General features: G+C 37.9%; 1 protein-coding gene across 4 annotated transcripts in view; it reads left to right on the top strand.

The window, feature by feature from the left end:
* stard13b (StAR related lipid transfer domain containing 13b) overlaps positions 1–19418 on the top strand; it is an 86146-nt gene extending 66728 nt beyond the window's left edge. For 3 of the 4 annotated variants that reach the window (XM_077208058.1, XM_077208059.1, XM_077208060.1), the window contains 13 exons: positions 6547–6618; positions 8911–8992; positions 11333–11396; positions 11976–13342; positions 14070–14240; positions 14544–14703; positions 14894–15092; positions 15206–15416; positions 15841–15961; positions 16049–16285; positions 16558–16775; positions 18580–18756; positions 18989–19418. In XM_077208058.1, the coding sequence (XP_077064173.1) occupies positions 6547–6618; positions 8911–8992; positions 11333–11396; positions 11976–13342; positions 14070–14240; positions 14544–14703; positions 14894–15092; positions 15206–15416; positions 15841–15961; positions 16049–16285; positions 16558–16775; positions 18580–18756; positions 18989–19106 (3197 nt within the window). In that variant the 3' untranslated portion in view covers positions 19107–19418. Of the gene's footprint in view, positions 1–1263; positions 1796–6546; positions 6619–8910; positions 8993–11332; positions 11397–11975; positions 13343–14069; positions 14241–14543; positions 14704–14893; positions 15093–15205; positions 15417–15840; positions 15962–16048; positions 16286–16557; positions 16776–18579; positions 18757–18988 lie in introns of those variants that run through there. The other variant, XM_077208061.1, reaches the window with a different exon arrangement.
* The last annotated feature ends 2076 nt before the right edge of the window (positions 19419–21494 follow it).

Below are 21494 nucleotides of genomic sequence, written 5' to 3' on the forward strand. Positions count from 1 at the left end.
CAGCCGGTGGAACTTTGATTCTGTGCCATGAATTATCTCCAGGTGTTTTCCAATGAGAGCATCACTCTTTACTGTAAGAGATTGTGAGCTTGTATCACGGCTGTTTTCAGTCACTCAACAGCCCCGTCTGGCTGATTCATAACGCATGTTGTGGTTTTGTAAGGTGGTCGAAAAAGGGTTTCACAGCCGTTCCTTGTATTGCTGTTCCTGGGTTTAATGGTGTAGTTGCCTGAAGCCTTTTTTAAGATTAATGAAAAAATATGTGCAGAAATATTAAGACTGACGTCATGAAGAGCTTGTACTCCGATAAGATTATATATCCAAATAAGATCCTACAGGGTTTATGATGTAAACTTTATATATTGTTTATTTTATACATTATATATTGTCATAACCCTAACCCTTAAAAAAAGAAAGAAATATAAATAAAATGTAAAAATAAATTCTATAATTGGTTTGAAATAATTTATTTAAAAATGTAAAAATTATAAATTTTTAATTAAATTATTTAGTATGTTAAATATATTTAAAAGTATCGATGCACAATATCTAATGTACCATATTGGTTATCAACATAACCATTATAGTACCTATAATAATAATTATATGCACCTCATACTTAATATGTATTTAACAAAATAAATACTGTTTCAACATTTGTTTGTAATGCATTGCAACTATGATATGGCCCAAAACCATTATTAAAAAAGCTCGATCAGACAAAGATGTTCTTTTGAGTTTGGTGGAATGCTTTCTGGAATTCTGTTGGCGACATTCTTTTGTCTTCTTTCTTTATTGTTTGATCCCACTGCAGTAGCTACAGCCCACAAGGGCCCTCCCATAATGCTTTGAGTCACATTTCTGATGTATGTAACGATCGGTGGGCAGCAAACACTCAGCTGACACTAGATAACGTGTTGAAATGTGCCATGTTTTCCCCAGTGAATCTCTTTTAATGTTCACTTCTTTTGGTGTTACATTCTCTTTCGGTTTTCCGTCATCCAGAGGGGCATTACAGGAATTTGGATCATTTTGGTTTCCCCCAGTCTGTCCTATTTTCCCAGCAACAAGCTTAAAATGAAAAGTTCCAAAAGGTAGCGATGCCATCGAAGATCCACTTTTGGGTTCCCCAAAGAACAGTACTTAAAAGAAACATTTCTTAGATTGAAGAACATTGTAAAAATCTGAATATAAAGAACCTTTTTGTGTAATGGAAAGGTTCCATGAATGTAAAGGTTCTACTTGAACATGTAGATTCTAAGAAAGAACCTTTTAAGAGAGAAGAGGGTGACTGTTGCCAACATCAAAGTCGTCCCCCAAGCTATAAAACTCAAAGTTAAATGATGTGAGACATCCTGCAGTCTTTTCTACATGAGCTAGATTGTAGGTTTGGGAGACCGATGGGATCATTGGGGGTTGATTACGTCATAAGACGGCAAGAAAAGAAAGCCCCGCATTGCCAGTGTCCTGCCACTTAGAGGGTGACGGAAAGGGCATTGCCAAGAGAAGAAGGAGTGAGTTGTGATGGTTTAAGTGGAAGAGAGAAGAGGAATGGAGGGGGTAGATATACTGGAAGGGGGCTTGGACTTGAGGACCAATGAGAGTAAATCAAAGACAGAGGGAGTGAAAAATAAAGGGGAGGGAAATAGGAAGTGAGAGAGAGAGAAACACAAAAGCTGAGAAGAGAGAAGCAGAGGAGGAGAGAGTTAAGAGCGCACAGAAAAAAATGTTTTGGGAAGAATCAATTCTGGTTTAAACTTTACTGACTGTTTTTTTAACAGGATGAAAGTGTCTCGTAAGTAAATGTACAACTTTATTAAATCTCATTGATCTGTTCTTCCACTGCGTTTAATTTATTTATTGCTTATTTAAAAATTTTGCAAGTTGCATGGCATTTGAATAACTCCCAGAAATTACAGAAGAAATTACAATTTCAGTCTTACTGCTTAAAAAAGTTCATTTTTAATTGTGTTACTTGCCATTTCATTCCAAATCCTACACCAAATTCGTGTTCAGTGTATTAAATTCCTGACAGGATTTGTGACAGCTTGCCAAAGTGCCAGCGTGTGCCATGGCTGACCTTGAGTGAACACCATACCCTGCCTTCTTTTACATAAGGTTATTCATAGAGGATCGTGTTACGATGATATTGTTGTGGCAGTCATTGTACCCTGCACCCAGTTTGGTCGCATTTAAAAGCGAGAGTTTCCCCCGCTGGTGTCGAGCCAGTAGCTGAGCTCTTTATCCTTCCGATTCTTTGAGAAAAGACAATGACGGAAAATAAATCGTAGCTTTCGGAATAGTGTTACGGAATACTGTGTGACGTGGAATTCCCAGCTTAGGTTTCTGGCTGTTACTGTATTGGCTGCTTTCAGTGTTACTGTACAGTGCAGGAGGTGCTATGTATCACCCACAGCACTCCTGGGAATTGACGCTTAGTCACAAAGGAGGTTTCCTCACCTTCTGTTGAACCAATTGAATGGCGCTCTGTTTTCAGTTACAGGCATGTTTATGGTTTATAACAGGGATATTTGTTTTTAAATAGATACAAATTGTTCTATTAGAGAGGATTATTTTGTGTTCCATCCACTATTGTGAACAAACTTTGTTTAATCTTTCAAGGGAATTTGTTCATTAAGTGTAACATAATTTTTTGTTTTGTTACTGTTTTTCGGGAACATATATTCACTATTAACCACGACTTTTGCCTCAATAAAGTCGTAATTACTGCTTCTTAATAGTTAGTAAAGTAGTTGTTATGTTTAGGTATTGGGTAGGATTAAGGGATGTAGAATATGGTCATGCAGAATAAGGCTTTAATATGTGCTTTATAAGTACTAATAAACAGCCAATATCCTAGTAATATGCATTCTAATAGGCACGTATAGTTAATAGTGAAAATTGAAAAATTGTCTGTACTCCAATGTTTTACAAAAGAAATGTCACTTAATTTCACTTGGGATATCCAGAGCAGTTTTGGTTGTTTTGGTTATTATAAATGTTAAATTGCAATTAAAAAAATATATACTTTTATTTATATTTTAATGAATATATGCAAAATTAGGATCTATTTCAAATAAATGCTGTTTATTTGTCAAAGAATCCAGATTTTTTTTTTATCTCAGTTTCCACAAAAATATCAAGCAACACATTGATTATAATTAGAAATGTTTTTTGAGCAGCACATCAGCATATTAGAATTATAGAAGACTGGACTAATAATACTTGAAATTCATCTTTACCATCACAGGAATATATATATATATATATATATATATATATATATATATATATATATATATATATATATATATATATATATATATATATATATATATATATATATATATAAATATTTTTTTTTTACAATATATTAAAATAGGAAACAGTTATTTTAAATTGTAGTAAAATATTTAAATGTATTAAATATCGGCCTCATTGGTCAACCTTGTCTAAGTATTTGTATCAAAGATTAAGTCAACCACTAAAGTGTTTTTTGTGACATATTTAGGGAGGACCTTGTGTAAATGTATATGTACATGTATACAATCAAATGTTTGTAGTTTCATGTCATATTGTGGGTTTTTGAACCTCAAGGATATTTTATATGTTAATATTTGCCAGTAGCTTTGCTTGTTACATGCGTTAGTTTACTTCAGTCAGATAAATCCCTCAGAGGTTACTGCTATAGTACTGCTATAGCTCTGAGTTTCGTGACATGCTTATAAAGACAAATCTTATATCTGTTGACGTCTGCAGCATTTAGTCTTTCCCACAGGAGCTGCTGAAGTGAACAAACGGTATTGTTCGGTAAATGAGGTGACACAAAAGAAATGTAATCTTAGTGGGGTGGAGGCAGCGCAGGAATTCTCACCACGGTTATACATGTTACTGTCAATATGATGAATGGAAACCCAGGCGATTGACTCTGACGCAGCATGGAGGGCGGGCATATGGGTTGCACCCACAGGAGACCCTTTGGGACATGATTTGGATTATCAAGTGGTTTGGCATGAGATTCAGGACATATATTCTTTTAATTGAGCTGTTGAGAGTTGTATAAGTGAAGGTCCCCTTAAAGAGTCACTCCATTACTTCTGAATCAGGTGAGAATGGCTGTTAAAGAGACTTTGTTTTAAGATTTAAGAATCAGTAGAAAAGTTTCTGTTAGATCGTAATATTTCAAAGGTTTTAAGATACATTGGATGATATACAGTTTCATTGCTTGACAAATGAACTAAACATGATCTGCCTACTCTATATATTGTCAATGGGGGTCTGTGCATGTATGTAGTCTGCATTTGTTTAAACTTGCCGGTGTGTGTCTTGGTTCCTCCCATGGTTTCTTCCTCATCTTATCTAAACATATTAGGGAATTTTTGGGACAAAAATTTATTAGGGACAAATTGTAAGACAGTGTTTTGTATTGTGAATAGCGCTAAACATATGACTTTCAGTCATTCTTATATGGTATTAAACTATGTAGTACAATAGTAGATGTCTTTTATTTTGATTTGTTGACAGTGAACTTGAGTAACTTGATAGCTTGAAAAGCGATGAAATCTTGAACAAAAGAAAGTATGTGCTTATGTTCTTATATTGTTTTGTAAATCAAGCCCAAATCAAGCCCAAACACTGACTTTTGTGTATTTTACGCTTATTATGTGAGATCAGCTTATGAACAGCTTATGTCACTGACTGTTGTCATCTTTGTCTAAGATATTTCTCCATCTACTAAAAATAAAAATAGCACAAATTAGACAATTATTGACACATGCAGTAAAAGTATAGATCTGTAAAACTAATGTGGTATAGATCATAAAATGTGGCATTGAAAGATTTTGATGAGAAAAGTTGGAGTTGATATTGAAATCTCTTTATTGCAGACTTTGCTATATTGGCTGATCTGAGCATGTGAGTTTATTGGGGTGTTTTTTCTCAAGAGAAAATGATCTCTATTTACTCTTTATTTGTCTCATTGCTGCTATTTATTTTTGATTTTCCTTCCTGTTTTTATTTGTGTCTTAATGACCAGAGGGTCTTTGACCTTTTTGGTCAACCCTAAAAAAATTGTTTTGTTCAGTGGACCCACAAATCAATATATTTATGAATGTTCCATGTCATCTGGAAGATAATATTAATCACAGTTTCCTAGCGTTATTCCAAAGCTGACCACTAAAAGCTTTCTTTTTCTTTCTTTTTTTTTTTGTTGAGGAAAAATCAAAAACAGGCTTCAGACATTCTACTACATTATGTAAACCCTCCAGAAGCTTTGCGTCAGGTGACGTCCATTATGTCAAGTAAAAGTCTTTGGTTATATGAACAGGATCATGATGCTAATATATGTAACTGATCTCTTAATCCTGAAAATCTTGAGCTATCCTTGTTTTATCATGTAGGATTACGAGCAGACTTTATAGGATCGCAGGGCTGTGTGATTATCTTGTAACCTGGCTGGTTCCTGACCTGCAAGAATAACCTTGTTCATGCAGTGGCAGGAAGAGAAACATAATTAAATCACGTAGAACTGATTATGTAATGTAATAGCTCCTCTCTCTCTCTCTCTCTCTCTCTCTCTCTCTCTCTCTCTCTCTCTCTCTCTCTCTCTCTCTCTCTCTCTCTCTCTCTCTCTCTCTCTCTCTCTCTCTCCCTCTCCCTCTCCCTCTCCCTTTCTTCCTGTCCAAGAGAACACAAGCTCTTCTAAAAATAGTTTTGATGATAACTGTCTATGAAACAATATGCTAGTGGTCCTCCTAGTCTCCTTACACTTTGTCCTTACTAGGATGCAACAAGTTTCCACTGACAAACACACTGCCAGTAAATTTATCTGAACATCCGTCTGTCTGCCTGCCTGTCTGTCTGTCTGTGTGTGTGTGTGTGTGTGTGTGTGTGTGTGTGTATTTTAGGATATTTTATATATTGTGAGTGTGTGTGTACACTACACACATGTGTATATACTATATAGTAATAAAGAAAAATACTGATTAACTTTTTTAACTGTACACTTTACGTGAAACTACTGCATAGCATACGCAATTGGTGAATGCATACGCAATCACCATATGCGTAATCATGCATATCATACACAAACGTTGAATGCATACGCGATCACCAATCAGTATGTTTTTTATGTTTAACAGTTATGTGGAGATGGAATTTGGACCAATGAGATTTCACGGTGGGCGGAGCTATTCAGCCAACTTGTTAGTGTTATAATATAATAAATATAATGTATGAAAGTTTTGCCACTCAGTATAGTTAATTATTTGTAAATCAACCGGAAGTTTATCTTCCCTATATTGAGAGTATCTTATATGCTAAAAGGCACAGGATTGTATACAAAATACATCCATGTGAATATGCTGTACTTTGTTTTAGAGAGACATGAAAGATGCCTGACTTTGTTATTATGTGGTCATTATGATCTCAAAGTTCGAAGCAACCCATGATACTGGGCCCTCTAATCTTTTTTCTTCTATGTCTTTATATATCGAACAGATATACGTGCTTTATGAGTCTGACATGTACAAATATTTTGTGTTGCAGAAATCGAGGCAAAGGAAGCTTGCGACTGGCTACGGGCGGCAGGATTCCCCCAGTACGCCCAGCTCTTCGAAGGTAACACTTCACCACACGAGAAACTTTTATAAAACCTCACAAATGTTATCACCCCTAACTGTAAATTTGTAGTTCAAACTGATTTGAGGGAGACTGGTACTCTCATTCAGATTTCGAAACAATCATATTACATCAGCATCGTTTTGCACAAACACAAGCTTTTAATGTGGGGTTTAGTTTCCAATCTAGTTGCGACAGGCTCGTGTTAATGGCTGCCAGACCTCATGATGTTAAGCTGGTTTTAGCTCATTCATTTCCCCTGTGATGGGATGTGTATCTTTTTCATATCACCTCAAATGTGTTTCTTTTAACTCCTACATCTGAAATTTTCATCTGAAATGCTGAGAGGTACAGGTCAGTGGTCAAACTGGTTCCAGTTAAGAGGTACCACTTGAACATACTAGAGTATGACATCTTCAAAGGGAAACAGAGGTCATGGGAATAACCTTGCCACAAAAACACTTCCTTTTTCACTCGCCCTTGGCGAACACTTTTAATGTTGGAGTGTTAGTCTTTTGATGCAATTGTGTGAACACTCTCTATTTTTCTTTTCTTTTTATATTTCTTCAGCACTCCAGGTGTTCTGGGATATTTTTGTATAATGGATATTTACTAGAATCCATTTGAAGTTTTAGTGCATTTCCACAACTTGATATATAATATAAAATAGATATGAAATTATAGATTATTATTTAAACCTGGAAATAAGACATTGAATCACAGTTTTTATAGCAAGATAAAGTGCCCCTATTAAGCTATTTTAAAGGTTCTTATTCTTTTTTGAGGTGTCCTACAATAGATTAACATGCATCCTGTCACGTGTTGATAAATCAGGAAGCGTGGATGCAATCGAAGGTGAAAGGTGAATTTAATGAAACAACAAATAAACACAAGCTACAAATCAAAACACCCTCAAGGGGGAAAACGGGAATAATACAGACCATGAACATATACGCTAGGAACCGGGTACTTGGACAAACGAACCAACACTGAACTGCAAACACAACAGAGACTAAATAGAGAACAAACACTGAAGGCTAATGACACGGCAGGTGAGGAAGGTTAACCACTAAACAGATAACGAGATAGGCGGGGCTGACAATTAGACAGAAGAGCACATGGCCAGGAATACACAGAAGCCATGTGCTCACATGAAACTAGACTTAACATAAACACGAGACAGAACAGGAAATGCCATAGCTCTTTCACCACACAAAACTAGTAACAAAAGCAGAAATGACAGAGCTATGACACATCCAAGATCAAAAACACTTTAATTTTCTCATAATATACATTGCACATCACCTCATTCTTCAAAGAGTCTGAAAACGGTTAATTCGAAGATTCTGTCTCTCTGAACCCCTCCTTTCCGATAGCCTATTCTGTTGTGATTGGTCAGACGGCCCAGGCTGTTATGATTGGTCTACCCCTTACAGTGTGTTTTGGAAACAAAATGCCTATTAACGTATCTGAATTTCAGCTCTGTTGTTGCATTGTTACATAGGTATGTAACATGAAGTGAGACTGGACGATCTTACATTCACAAACAGTTATTTTACACACTGCATGAAAGGTAATAATCAAAAAAGCATAACAGGGGCACTCATATTTAATCTTTCTTTTAAATCCACATTATTCAATTCAATTAATTTGCAACTTATGTAAGAAAAATTGTCCTATTATGCAATCCATTTTTTGTTAATTTTTTATATTAATATTACTACATTGTTATCTCAATGGCAGACACAGAATCAAAGTGCATAATAGAATCTTCCCATAATGCATCTCTTTAAAAAGTGTCTTTTGGGAATTTCCAGCATTTCAATACCAGAACCCAGTGACTCTCCCTGAATCTATGTTTTTACTTATGTCATTCTGCAAAGACAAACAAATATAATGAAACATTTAATTGTACCAGAGGAATGTTAGCTTCAGCAGGGTCTGGATCCAGTCACGCTGTTACATAAGTTGGACACCATACTCAATGGAAGACGTAATGGCTTCTCAAAGCCAAGCTCAGTTTTTGGGGGGCAAACCCTGTCTCAGTTTATTAGCATCTGGAAGTCTAAAACAAGTTAGCTACTCTCTTTGCCTTGGCTATCGTTCTGGAAAGAATGTGTTGTCAGGTTTTTTTTTAAGAGTGTGGGCGCTTGAATTCCACTGTGTTCACTGTGAACATGCAAGATTGGCCTGTTAACGAATCAGAGGGAAATCATTACGTCTGTTTTTTTCCAGCATTTGACTATAATGAGCTTGATTGTTGAAATGGGATATGCCTGTGTTTCTTTACAGATTTTCAGTTTCCAATTGACATCTCTCCTGTGAAGAAAGACCATGACTTCTTGGACAAAGACCTTGTGGAACCTCTATGCCGGTAAGGACTGTGTACTTCCTAAACCAAAAAAGTCCATAGTCCATAAACCACTGAACCTAATAAACACCTCAACTTCAGTCATTTAGAAAATTCTGTGTTTTCTGTATGTCTTGGGTAACAAAATGAGTGTAATTTACAAACTTTATTGAGCCAGTTGTTGCTTTAATTATGACATTATTAACTTTTGCATTTCAAAAAGTTTGACATGAGAGAATCTACACTGGACTTGAGCTTAATTGACGCAATATACAATGACAGCAATAAAACAAGACGGCAAATTGGACTCTTAGGACCTCGTCATTACTGATGTCTAAAGGAAATTTTATGGTGATAAAATAATCATCAATTACAGGATTTAATTTAGATCTACTATTTTTTGTGGTTGAGGGTTGTAACCCTTCACAGACATTGCAATGGCAAATCAATGGCTTTTAAATGGTCTTAGTAATCAGTAGTGACAACAGGACCTTCTTTTTTATTGCTGTCATTGTGTGTTTTAAAAGTCTGGTGTAGTTTTTCTCATGTCAATCTTCTTGTAATTCAGAAGTAAATAATGACATGATGAAAGCAATTACTGTCTCAATAAAGTTTGTAAGTTACACTCGTGTTTCCCCAGAAATAAAGTACAGCATGTTCTCAATGACTTAGCTTTTCCTCTTGTTTAGACACTGAATTTGAGTTCCCAAATTAAGATGAAAGGAGCCTTCCAGTAACTTTGGTTGCCTTGGAGACTACCCTGGTAGGATAGCATTAGGGGCAAAGGGGGGCGTACTCAAGCTGGCCTACTGTGATTCTAAACAACCCTTAAGCAACTAATCGAAATTCCAAACCTGTTTACTGTTGTATGGGAAACAATGTCTGACATTCCCACCTCTCCCCCTGACTTCTCACTTTTCTACAGCCCCCGGAGGGGAACAACCCGGTAAACAATTCTAGCACGACATGCCCAGTAAGAGCGCTGAGGAGGAGTTTGTTAGTTGTGGATGTTTGCAAGCACCAGTGAAAAAGTTAACATCTTTAACCTTTCTAACACTTTTGCTCTCTACAATTTGCAGATGAAGACTGCTTGATTTGTGGACTAATAACTTAGCTTGTTTAATAAATTAATTATCAGGAAGTCATCAAAGTAGCCCTATTAACTCATCATATTTTTCGCCAAATGTAAGTTTGTCATGATACCAATAATTCAATGGTCAATACCAATACCAGTGAAATTCTTAATACAAATTTTGATACCATACTAAAAAACTATGTCAATTTTATATTAAAATTAATACATTAAAGGAAAACAAAGCTAACATTTATGGTGATGCCATGTCTTATTGGGACCAGTGTCTTATTTTCTTAAATGAATTGTTTAATCTTTGCTCTCCATTGACTATGGCCAATGTCTTTCAGTTTGTTTCATTATTCACCGACTGTGTTCTGCAATTCATGTTTTATATCTTAAGTCTTTTGGCTTGCATGGCTCTCACACAGACCACTGAACAATATAAAGCATCATAAAATGTCATGATTATTACATCACAAACACCGGCTTGGTTTCCATGCATGCTTGAGGCACGCAATGTGTTGTCATTTTTTCCACATTATTCTTTTCTTTCCCTTTACAGCATTAACAGCTTCTAATAAATCTTCCCTGCACACTTTCAGATCCAGGAGGAGACTTCTTTATTTCTTGTACGTTTTATTGGAAATATTGACACGTTGCGGTGTTGCTTCAAGACCTTTATTGTGAAAGATTGTAATTTAAATGCTCTGCTATTCAAAAAGACTCAAGTTCAAAGAGAAGCTTGAGCCCACAACTTTGTCAAAAGCTCAGAAAGCTGCTTTACTTTCCCAAAGGAGTTTTTCATATTTGATGGACCACGCAAATGACTAAAAAAGAAAGACCTATTTTCAAGAGGTTTTGGGAATGGCATCAAAGAAAAGCAAGCTCTTATGGTTTTTGTTCGATGTTTTGAATTTGAGGGTAAAAACAGGCCTCTCAGACCTGGAAGAGTGACTATGTGGCAGCTGGAATCAACACCACATTAGATGCTCTTGAGGGCCATTGAAAACCATGACAACTACAGCTTGCAAGCTTTCGCCAATTAAAAGCAAGTGTACATGAGAGAGAGTAGGACATTGGCCAATTATTGTGCCTAATTAGGTTTGCTGCTCACCAGAGCTGAGTGTTGGATAGCAAGGACATAGATCTTATAGCTTGATTATATTAGAAACATCCATAGAAGGCTGTTCTGATATTGTGTCCACATCACTGCTGTATACGCAATGCAAAATAAAGTCAGTTGGTGGGAAAGGCTTTTTGAATTTCTGTCAATTTTTATTTCTATTTAGGCGACTGAATACGCTGAACAAGTGTGCCTCTATGAAACTTGACGTAAACCTTCCCAAGAAAAAAGTAAGTGTTGCATAATTTCTGTTTAACACTAGCAGTGTATGTGCATTGTTCTAGCAAAAACATGTTATGGTGGTTTTGCTGCAATAATTAAGAGGGTTATCATGCCTGTAAAAAGCTATATAATGACTAGTACAAAACGCCTTGTGTTCTAACTCTAAAAAACAACCACAGCCCTTTTTTATCACCATTAGATTGATATATGAGAAAGCCACTAGCATAATCTTGAGTGAATTGATATTTCTGCTTTCTTTCCTAAAGTATAGTATCACTTATTGTACCACCTAAATATATTGAATAGAAACTGATACTTTGTGTTATATCACACTGGTTATATAATCATTTAACAGAGGAAGGAATGTGCCCTTTGAAAACATGAAAAAGCCATTTGAGTGAATCTAAACTGTTACCTCTGGGGGTTCTGGATTGTGGAGAAGGAAAAAGGAAAAAAAAGAGAGAGTGAAAGAAACAGTTTTCTTGAAGGATTGGGATTGTATTCAAGTGTTGAATTGCTAACCCAGTAAAGGAAAAGGTATGTCAATAAAAAGAAAGACATTTATTCATTCCCTTGTTTATTTGCAGAGCGAAGACTCAGATGAAGATGACCTATTTGCCATCAGTGACAAATGGACCTTTGAATGGAGCAGTCGCCGCTGGTCCAGGCTCCAAGACATTGATTGCCTGCTGAGGGGTGTGGAAAACAACAATACAGGGGAGAACTCTGCCCTGAGGCCAACAACCAGTAGTGAGAGTGTTCTAACAGATTTGAGCGAGCCAGAGGTCTCCTCTCTCCACAGCGAGAGCAGCAGTGGAAGCGGCGTTATTCCTGCGCACAGCGCGGAAGACTCGGACAGTTCACACCGCACCTGCTCGGACTCTGCAGCCATGCCTGATCACACATCACTAGGTGTGGCCCATCTCTCGAGCTACGGTTCGCTGCCTGTAAAGCATGCCAAGCGAGGACAGACACAAGCTAAGGAGTTCTTACGCCGCATGGAGGCTTTGCAGTTACGGGGAGCAATGGGTGGAGGAGGGAACAGGAGTCTTGTTATAAGTGCCCCGGTTCTCCAACAAGAACCCCAGGCTGTGAAAACTCTCCGTTGTGTGGAGATTATCAATTGCGACGTGCATCTATTGGAACAACCTTCCGGAATGGGGTTGCCATCCCAGTCCAGCAGCGAAGGGAGCAGTAGTCAGTCCAGTGGGAGTGCCGTCAGTACGCCAAACCTGAAGGAACGCAATGTCCACCGGGCCAATCACAAGCGTAGCGGGATGTACCTGGAGGACTTGGATGTGTTTTCCAGTCTCATCCAGGGTAAGCGCGTTGCTGAGCAGAACCGTCGCAATGAGTTCCGCTCCTATGAGGACCTGGTGGTGCATATTCCTAAAGATCACAAACCTGGAACCTTTCCCAAAGCTCTGTCCATTGAGAGTCTTTCACCCTCAACGGCAACCTCCATCAACTGGCACTCGGCAAGCATGGACTCGGATGTCAAACGTCCACCCAGCATCAAAGAATTTCGGCCCATCACGCAGTGCTGCACACGAGGCAGTCGGATCAGCATTTATGACAACGTTCCTGGCACACACCTGTATGCCAGCACCGGCGACCTCATAGACTTGGAAAAGGAAGACCTTTTCCCACATTTGGACGATATTCTGCAACATGTTAATGGGCTGCAACAGATCGTGGACCACTGGTCCAAGAATGTACTGCCCAATAGTGAAAATGCTGGGAAGGAGCGAATTGATCGTAATGGAGAGAGACAAGGGGACCTGAAGTCATCCAGCCAGATCACATTGGACTTTGAGGGACAATCAGTTCTGGAGGGTCAATCTACTCTCAGTGATGTAGACAGGGATGGGGTGTCGCTTAATGAAACAGAATCCACAGGAATGAGGGAAAGGAGAGACTCTGGTGTCGGAGCTTCGCTTACCAGACCAAAACGGTAAGATTCGGAGCTAACAATCCTATAATATACAGTATGTGTTGCATTCAGAACTGTAGAAGTTATTGGAAATAACGATCAGTTGACTGGTCTGTAAATTAGTATGTATGCATGTGTATGTAAAACAAAACCTTTATGTAGTAGTTTTTTGAGATGGACCGATCGAATCAGCCGATTTTCCGCATGCTCGGCCTGGACCGGTGAATGGCCGTTCAGTCTCGAGTCTTTCCAATTTCTTGCCGGTCTGTTTTTGTGCCAGCGTGCAAGCACGAGCGCACAACTTCCATAGGAATTAATTGGAAACGCTCGCTCTGCTCCGCTCGCTCTGCGCCAGTGGACTCGCACTGTCACTCCTCTTATTTGCTCCTGTTAAATAGGGCTTGTATTGCGTATGATTTTAATAATTCCTGCAGGTTTCGTTCTCACTCCAAAAGCATTTGGACCACGGACCGTCTGAAATGTTGCATTGAAGAAAAGTCTATTTTTGTTTGTATATGCGGTCAATTATAGTTCTTAGAAAGAAAATCGGAATCGGCAGAAATTGGTATCCACAGATCACACCAACAAAAAAAATCGGAAATCGGAATCAGCGAAGAAAATTGCAATCGGTGCATCTCTTGTAGTTTTAGAATTGTCCAAATGCTGGTTTGGGTCGTTGTGCTCAAAGTCAGCCATTCATTCACCCTCAGGTTTGAATCCCTAACATGGTTCCCTGCTCTTTGTTTAGCTTGCGATGGCCGAGCTTCCAGATTTCCAACCGCCTCAGCCATTCGGTCGCCTCTCTCCAGATCTCCAGCCAATCTGCGTCCCAGCTTAGTCTGCTACAGAAATTTTCCTTGCTCCGTCTCACTGCCATTATGGAGAAGTACTCCATGTCCAACAAACATGGCTGGACCTGGTAAGAATCTGTTAGAAAAATAATCAGATCCTATGGGATTTATGTTACTCTAAGTGGTTGTGTTATGATTAACTCAAGAGGGAGTACCAGTAAATCCTAACCCATGCACTCTCTACTGGTCACTATTGTTACAGCAGCCTACTGTTGATAAAACTGTGATAACTCCACAAAGCTTTATTGTTTAACTTGTTTCATTTACTTGTATTGATGACTTTACTACTCTTAAAACATAAAATATAAAAAATGCCACTGTGAAATAGGTTATATGGTATAAAATACTATCAATTATTCTTTGTCTCTCAGGTCTGTGCCAAAGTTCATGAAGAGGATGAAGGTTCCAGACTATAAGGATAAGAATGTGTTCGGGGTTCCACTTATTGTGCATGTTCAACGCTTCGGTCAGCCTCTGCCTCTTGGTGTGCAGCAGGCTTTGCGCTATCTCAGGAGCCAGTGCCTTGATCAGGTCAGTCAGGCTCATCAAATCAATAATATAACTGTATACAAATCTAATGGCAATCTGAAAACAGTAATTACATGTTAATGTTATAATTCTTCTAAATGCAAATGTACATTATACTGTATGTGCACATTCAATTTCCATTTTCTTTTACGTCAACATCATTTCTTTACATTTAAAATGTTCTGTTTCCTAGGTGGGTCTTTTTCGCAAGTCGGGAGTAAAGTCTCGTATCCAAGCTCTCAGACAGATGAATGAGAGTTCTCCAGATGATGTCAACTATGAAGACCAGTCTGCGTATGATGTGGCCGACATGGTCAAACAGTTCTTCAGGGATCTGCCTGAGCCACTTCTGACCAGTAAACTGGGTGAAACCTTCCTCCACATTTACCAATGTAAGAAACACTCCCTCCCCAAACTCTAACCCAACTATTCTCCTACATCCATCTCATGCATTCAAGAAATGCATACTTCCTTTACTCATCTGATCCTCGTTTTTCCTCTTTAGATGTGCCCAAAGAGCAGCGCTTACAGGCCGTACAGGCGGCCATCATGCTGATGTCAGATGAAAACAGGGAAGTATTGCAAACACTGCTCTGCTTCCTGAGCGATGTCACTTCCGTGCAAGAGAATCAAATGACACCCATGAACATCGCAGTGTGTTTGGCACCTTCGCTTTTTCATCTCAACATCCTGAAGAAGGACAATCTTGCACCAAGGTAGCAATTATATCTACTATCAATGGTTAGGTTAGGTTTGAAATCTTTATTAATCCTCATAAAGGAGAAACTAATTTGCCATTATTTCAACTATACATTACAATTCAACACTACATTCACACACTATTATATTAACTATTTTATATACCATTTTATCTACTATTATATATACCATTAAGTTCATCCATCCATCCATCCATCCATAAAGCAACACTAAATTAAGATGCATTTTCCCAATAATTAATACTGAGTTTATGTCTGACGACTTTACATTTTTTTTTATCATATTGTTGATTTAATTATTATTATTAGTATTATTTTACATTGTAACGTTTTGTAAAAAAAAAAAAAAAAACATTTGATACATACATTTGATAAAAGTTTATTGTCATCTTAACTAAAGCATTTTCTGATCTGTCAACAGAGCTATGCAGATGCAGAAAAAGTATGCAACAGGGAGGCCAGACCAAAAGGACCTGAATGAAAACCTGGCTGCCACTCAGGGCCTGGCACACATGATCACAGAGTGCAATCGCTTGTTTGAGGTGAGACACATGCACACACTCATTTCTTTTTATTGGCCTTTTCAATTATCCCTACTGTTGAATACACATTGTTTTATTTTCCCTCAGATTCCACATGAAATGGTGACACAATCGCGGAACTCTTACGTGGAGGCGGAGCTTCAGGCTCCCATGATTGAGGAGCTCTGCAAGCGGCAACATCAAGAGGAAGAGGGGGAAGATGAAGGCTCCTGGCCTGCTTTCATGGAGCCCAGACTGCAGGGTCTCCTCAAAGAATCACGGGAAAAGGCCAAAGGTTGGGTGTCCTGCCAAAGCACCGGCAACACCGAGCTGTCCTATAAGAAGGTATAAGTAGAGAATTTTTACTGCTTTTGTAGTATATATATATAGCTGTCCCTCAGCTCTGTCCCGTGACAGCTTCACAGCATCCCTCCACCTCCCCATCGCCTCACTCTTTGCTGGTTCCTATCCCAGTCAAAGAGGGGGAGTACTCTGGGTTTGGACCAAATTCAGAGCTTCTAGCCCTCCCTCACATAAGCATAATTTACTATATCTGATTTCATGTCCCTGTGAACTTGTGAATTAATACTAAGTAAAGTGCTTTCGTTTGACTCCAGGTGGGTGATGGGAACCCCTTGCGACGCTGGCGGGTTTCGGTGGAGGTGGAGGCTCCTCCGTCTGTGGTTCTGAACCGTGTTCTTCGGGAACGCCACCTATGGGACGTGGATCTAATGAACTGGAAAGTGTGTGAGGTCCTGGACAGGCAGACGGAAGTGTTCCAGTATGTCCTCAACTGTATGCCACCACATCCCAGCAGAGACTTTGTAGTGCTCAGGTGGGTTCCAGAACTGAGAATGTCATAAGTTAGTAAAATACTCAAGTCATGAAAAAGTGTTGCTCACATTGTCTCTACCAAATCCCTCACAGGTGTGAATGAGAGAATGTATAGAGTAATTGTTATGATGAAAAAGTGACACTCTAATCCTCCCAATGAAACACATTTCGGATGTTGTTAGATCCAAAATGACTGACTTGGTCTCGTGAGATCAGTGTATGGATTCCATAAGTCTATATTTTGTTAATATAGGCCTTAGAAAAGTTCAAATGAGATTCTTGTGCTTTGACTACAGTTTGTAGCTCCTGTGTGGACAACAATGAATTTCACTTCTGCACTTGCTCTTTACTGTGTGAGCTGAAACACTCTTTTCACAGCTTTCACTAGCTTTGAGACACTTGGCATTTCTCCTATTCTTTTCTTAAAAAAAATCACTTCAAATTCATTTTTCACATCGCAAAATGAAAGCTTAAAATGAAGGCCTGATTGTTTCAAGTCCATTCTTTTTGAGTCTCAGGGCCAGATGTACGTACATTTGCGAACGCAGCGTTAATAGCGCTATGGCCAAGATGCAAAAGCGATTGATGTGAAACCGCAGTGTGCGTGTTATGATTTCGTTTTCACTCAACTGAAAAAGTGTGATTCTTGTGGCAAAAATCTTTTCAGCTTGTCTCCTTAGCCTATGTCTTCGTCTTGCTCAGATTACTGCTGCCATTTCACCAGGAGGCATATGCCAGGAAACCCGCTTCCTAAGTTACACCTGCTTTTAAGTGGCGGAGAATTTTCAGTGCAAAATAGAGGCACGCTTTCACCGGTTTTTACTGTGCATAACGCGGAATACATAATTAGGCGCAGTTTACGCTTCCCCTCCCATCTCTTTATGTGACACTCCCACTTTCCCCTTGACCATCCCATAAATGCATAGGCATGACACGATAAGCGCATTTTGCCATTTTCAGTTCCCGCGACAGACAGGCATCTCGGTGCGTCCCGTTCGTACATACCTCGCCATGGTTTTATGCGCACTTTGCGAAACAAATACGCCTGAAGTGGGCGCAAAAGCGTTGGTACATCTGGCCCTCTGCGTTACTTTTGCTTTTTTTCACACTTATAATGTTGCTTTGGTAATCCTCTTGTACCATTGTCCTCTTTTATGCAAATAAATAAGTCTTCTGACAATTCTCTCCCAAGTGGTTCCATTGTTGGCAGCATTAAGTCTGAGAATGATTCAGTGGGCTATATAACACTTTTAATTGTTGAGAAATTACTCTTGTTTAAATGTTTTGGTTCAACATGGATGTCTTGTACATAAAGAGTAACTGCTGAATTCGTTAGCTGCTGAATACTGTACATATCTACATGTATCATATATATATATATATGTATGTATATGAAGAGTTCCATGAAGTGCCATCTGAAATTTTCTTCTACAATGATCATTTTTATCAAGCTTGTATATTTAAGTTCAGTGATTTCACTTAAATGACAATTAATAGGTAATTTTCATTGGCATTTAATTGAAATTAATGAACTTAAATATACAAGCTTGATAAAAATGATCATTCTAGAAGAAATTTTCAGATGGCACTTAGAGGCTTTTGCATCTGAACTCTTCATATATATATATATACATAGTAGTCAACATTTGAAGTGGATCAAAAAGAACTTGTCCTAAGATAAGAACGGGTATTGTTCAAAATTCATGTATAACTGTGATGAAAGATTTTGATCAACTTCAAATAGATTACTTTGTTTACTGCATCGATTGTATGATTGTATATAAAGTTACAATGTTTGTCTTCAGGTCATGGAGGACGGATCTGCCCCGGGGGACATGTTCTCTGGTGTCGGTGTCTATCGAGCATGAGGACTGTCTACCTGTAGGGGGCATCAGAGCTATAGTGATGGAATCCAATTACTTACTGGAGCCGTGTGGCTCTGGCAAGTCCAGACTCACCCACATCTGCAGAGTGGACCTGAAGTGAGTATATATATAGCTGATAAAGTCACACACACACACACACACACACACACACACACACACACACACACACACACACACACACACACACACACACACACACACACGCACGCACACACACACACACACACGCATACAACTACAAATAGTATTGAATTCTTCGACTGAAACTGCTTTGTTCGTAGAAATGAAAGCATGTCAGTGTGGTAACTTTTTCTGCTCTGCTTTTCAGGGGGAGAACTCCGGAGTGGTATAACAAAGCATTCGGACACCTTTGCGCCGCCGAAGCCGCTCGTATTCGCAATTCCTTTCAGCCGATCCAGACAGAGGGTCCAGAAACAAAAATTTGAGCCGTGCTATCATTCTGGAACCTGAAATCTCAGTTCGGTGACTCTCAATAACCTGAGAAACATTCTGCAGCTCTTTGCCCTTTTGCACAATGGGCAGAGTTGCCTGGTGTGGGCAATAAACCCAAACAGGAATGTCGTCAACTTGCCAATGTACCTTTAGCTTGTCCATTTTTAATATTATCTTATTGTAACTATTGTTATTTGTATTATAATTAATTATTTTATGCTTTTATATGATCTTATACAATGTATAGGACACCTAAGCTCTTAAGTGCTTCTGGGAAGCATATGTTATTTAATTAAAAAAAGAAAGCTATATTTGCACATGCATGCACCGCATGTCCATGTATGTGTTTGTTTGTATTTGTGTGTATGTGTGTATCAACACACATCTTGTATAGACTCTATATATATATATATATATATTTAAATGCTCATGTAGTACGAACATTTTACATTTATGTCTTTGATATCTCCTTTTGCACAGATATCAGTGTAATTCATATGGTACAAAATGTTACTCAGTTGTAAGCTGGGTTTACTTTGCTTTCTCTGTTTCTTTTTAAATGTTTGTCCATGAATGGGTGTAATATTATGGTATTTTAACTTGCTTGGACAAAATGACTTGGGTTTGATTTTTTCAGACCTGCTTTTGTAGTACTGGATTACATTAATGACAAAGAGACAACACTTTTTAATTAAACTATGGAAATTAATTAATATTAATTTGTTTACTGTCTTTTTTGATGGTACTTTTCTTTGTCATGAACAGTGATATAATAATTTTTTTTCATAACAATAACACCATAACCATAATCATTCATGACCACTACCAAAAGTTTAGGGTTATTATGATTTTTTTTTGAAAGATGTATTAATTTGTGACAGTATAATGTTAGTAAATATTTGTTTTAAAAAAATCCTGTTTTTATTCATGAAACAGTTCATCAGTTCATGAAAACAATATCTGACCGTTTCTACAAAAATAGCTTTTTAACATAATTATAAAAATGTTTCTTGAGCACAAAAGCAGCAAATTAGAATGATTTCAGAAGGATCAAGTGACATTTAAAATATTATTCCTAAAACAGAAAACAGTTGTTTAAAATTGTAATTGATTTTTATTTCTTTCAAAAACATAAAAAATTGTATCGATCCCAAACTTTTGAACGGTTTGGTTCCATAATGACAATGAATTAATTCTTCTCAAGCATTTTCTAAACACAAACCAAAATATTATTGCTTAAAGGTGAAGTACTTCTCTTATCCACTAGATGTCAATTTTTATCTAACAAACCGTTCCTTTATTTCAATGACTGCCAGATTTTATAGAAAAAATAATAATAAAAATTCTATATATATATATATATATATATGCTTCAAAGGCTGCAGAGTTACAAATATCTCAGCTTGTTTACAGTGTTTTGATATCAAACTGCTTTATCATAATTTGTTTGGATGTTAAAATGGGAGACGATACAAACAAAAAAGTATTTATTTATAATGTGCATTGAGTGAACTGACTACACCATAAGAACTTTTAATAACACTTTGTTGCTGTAAATAAATGTGCATGCTTTTTAATCACGTGAGAGCATTACAGAAGGATGCAGACATTATTTCTCTCTCTCTCTCTCTCTCTCTCTCTCTCTCTCTCTCTCTCTCTCTCTCTCTCTCTCTCTCTCTCTCTCTCTCTCTCTCTCGCTCTCTCTCTCTCTCTCTCTCTCTCTCTCTCTCTCTCTCTCTCTCTCTCTCTCACACACACACACACACACACACACCTCATGGTGTGGTTTCCAGCAGACAGCCGAAGAATGAATCCATCAGATGGCCTCTGTCATCTAGTGAACTGTGTGGTTTATATAGCATCAGACTGACAGAATAATATCTTCTCACCACAGTGAGTCAAAACTTTTTTTCTTATGACACAGATACACAAAGAGATAAAGAGATCCACATTCACTCATTAAACAAACAAAAATATGGTCATGTTTTTAGTCACACGATACATCCGTTTACACCTCATGTTTATTATGCCGTAGCCTACACTGTGTCTGTACATTCAGCAGGCAATGGATCAGGAATAATCATTCTAAAAGCTAAATAACATCATAAATGTCACTGTATGCAGTCAGTCATTTTGTGTTTCCTGATCATTTACTGGCTTCATCTAAACAAAAGATTGAAACCTTGCCTCCAGAGTGTTATTGCTCCCTGTCCAAATAGTTAATAATAAAGACACCTTTGAAATTTGAGTTGTCTTCACAAATAATTTAAAAGTTCAGTATGGTTTGCTGAAATGTTACAAACATTACTTTTGAAGATGATTGCACCAGTGACCCATGATATGTAAGGCATAGGCTACTATACAGTCAGCAGGTCATCATC

Source organism: Siphateles boraxobius, unplaced genomic scaffold (assembly GCF_051911475.1).
Source record: "Siphateles boraxobius isolate OS27281-9 unplaced genomic scaffold, OSU_SipBor_1 6, whole genome shotgun sequence".
NCBI lineage: Eukaryota > Metazoa > Chordata > Actinopteri > Cypriniformes > Leuciscidae > Siphateles > Siphateles boraxobius.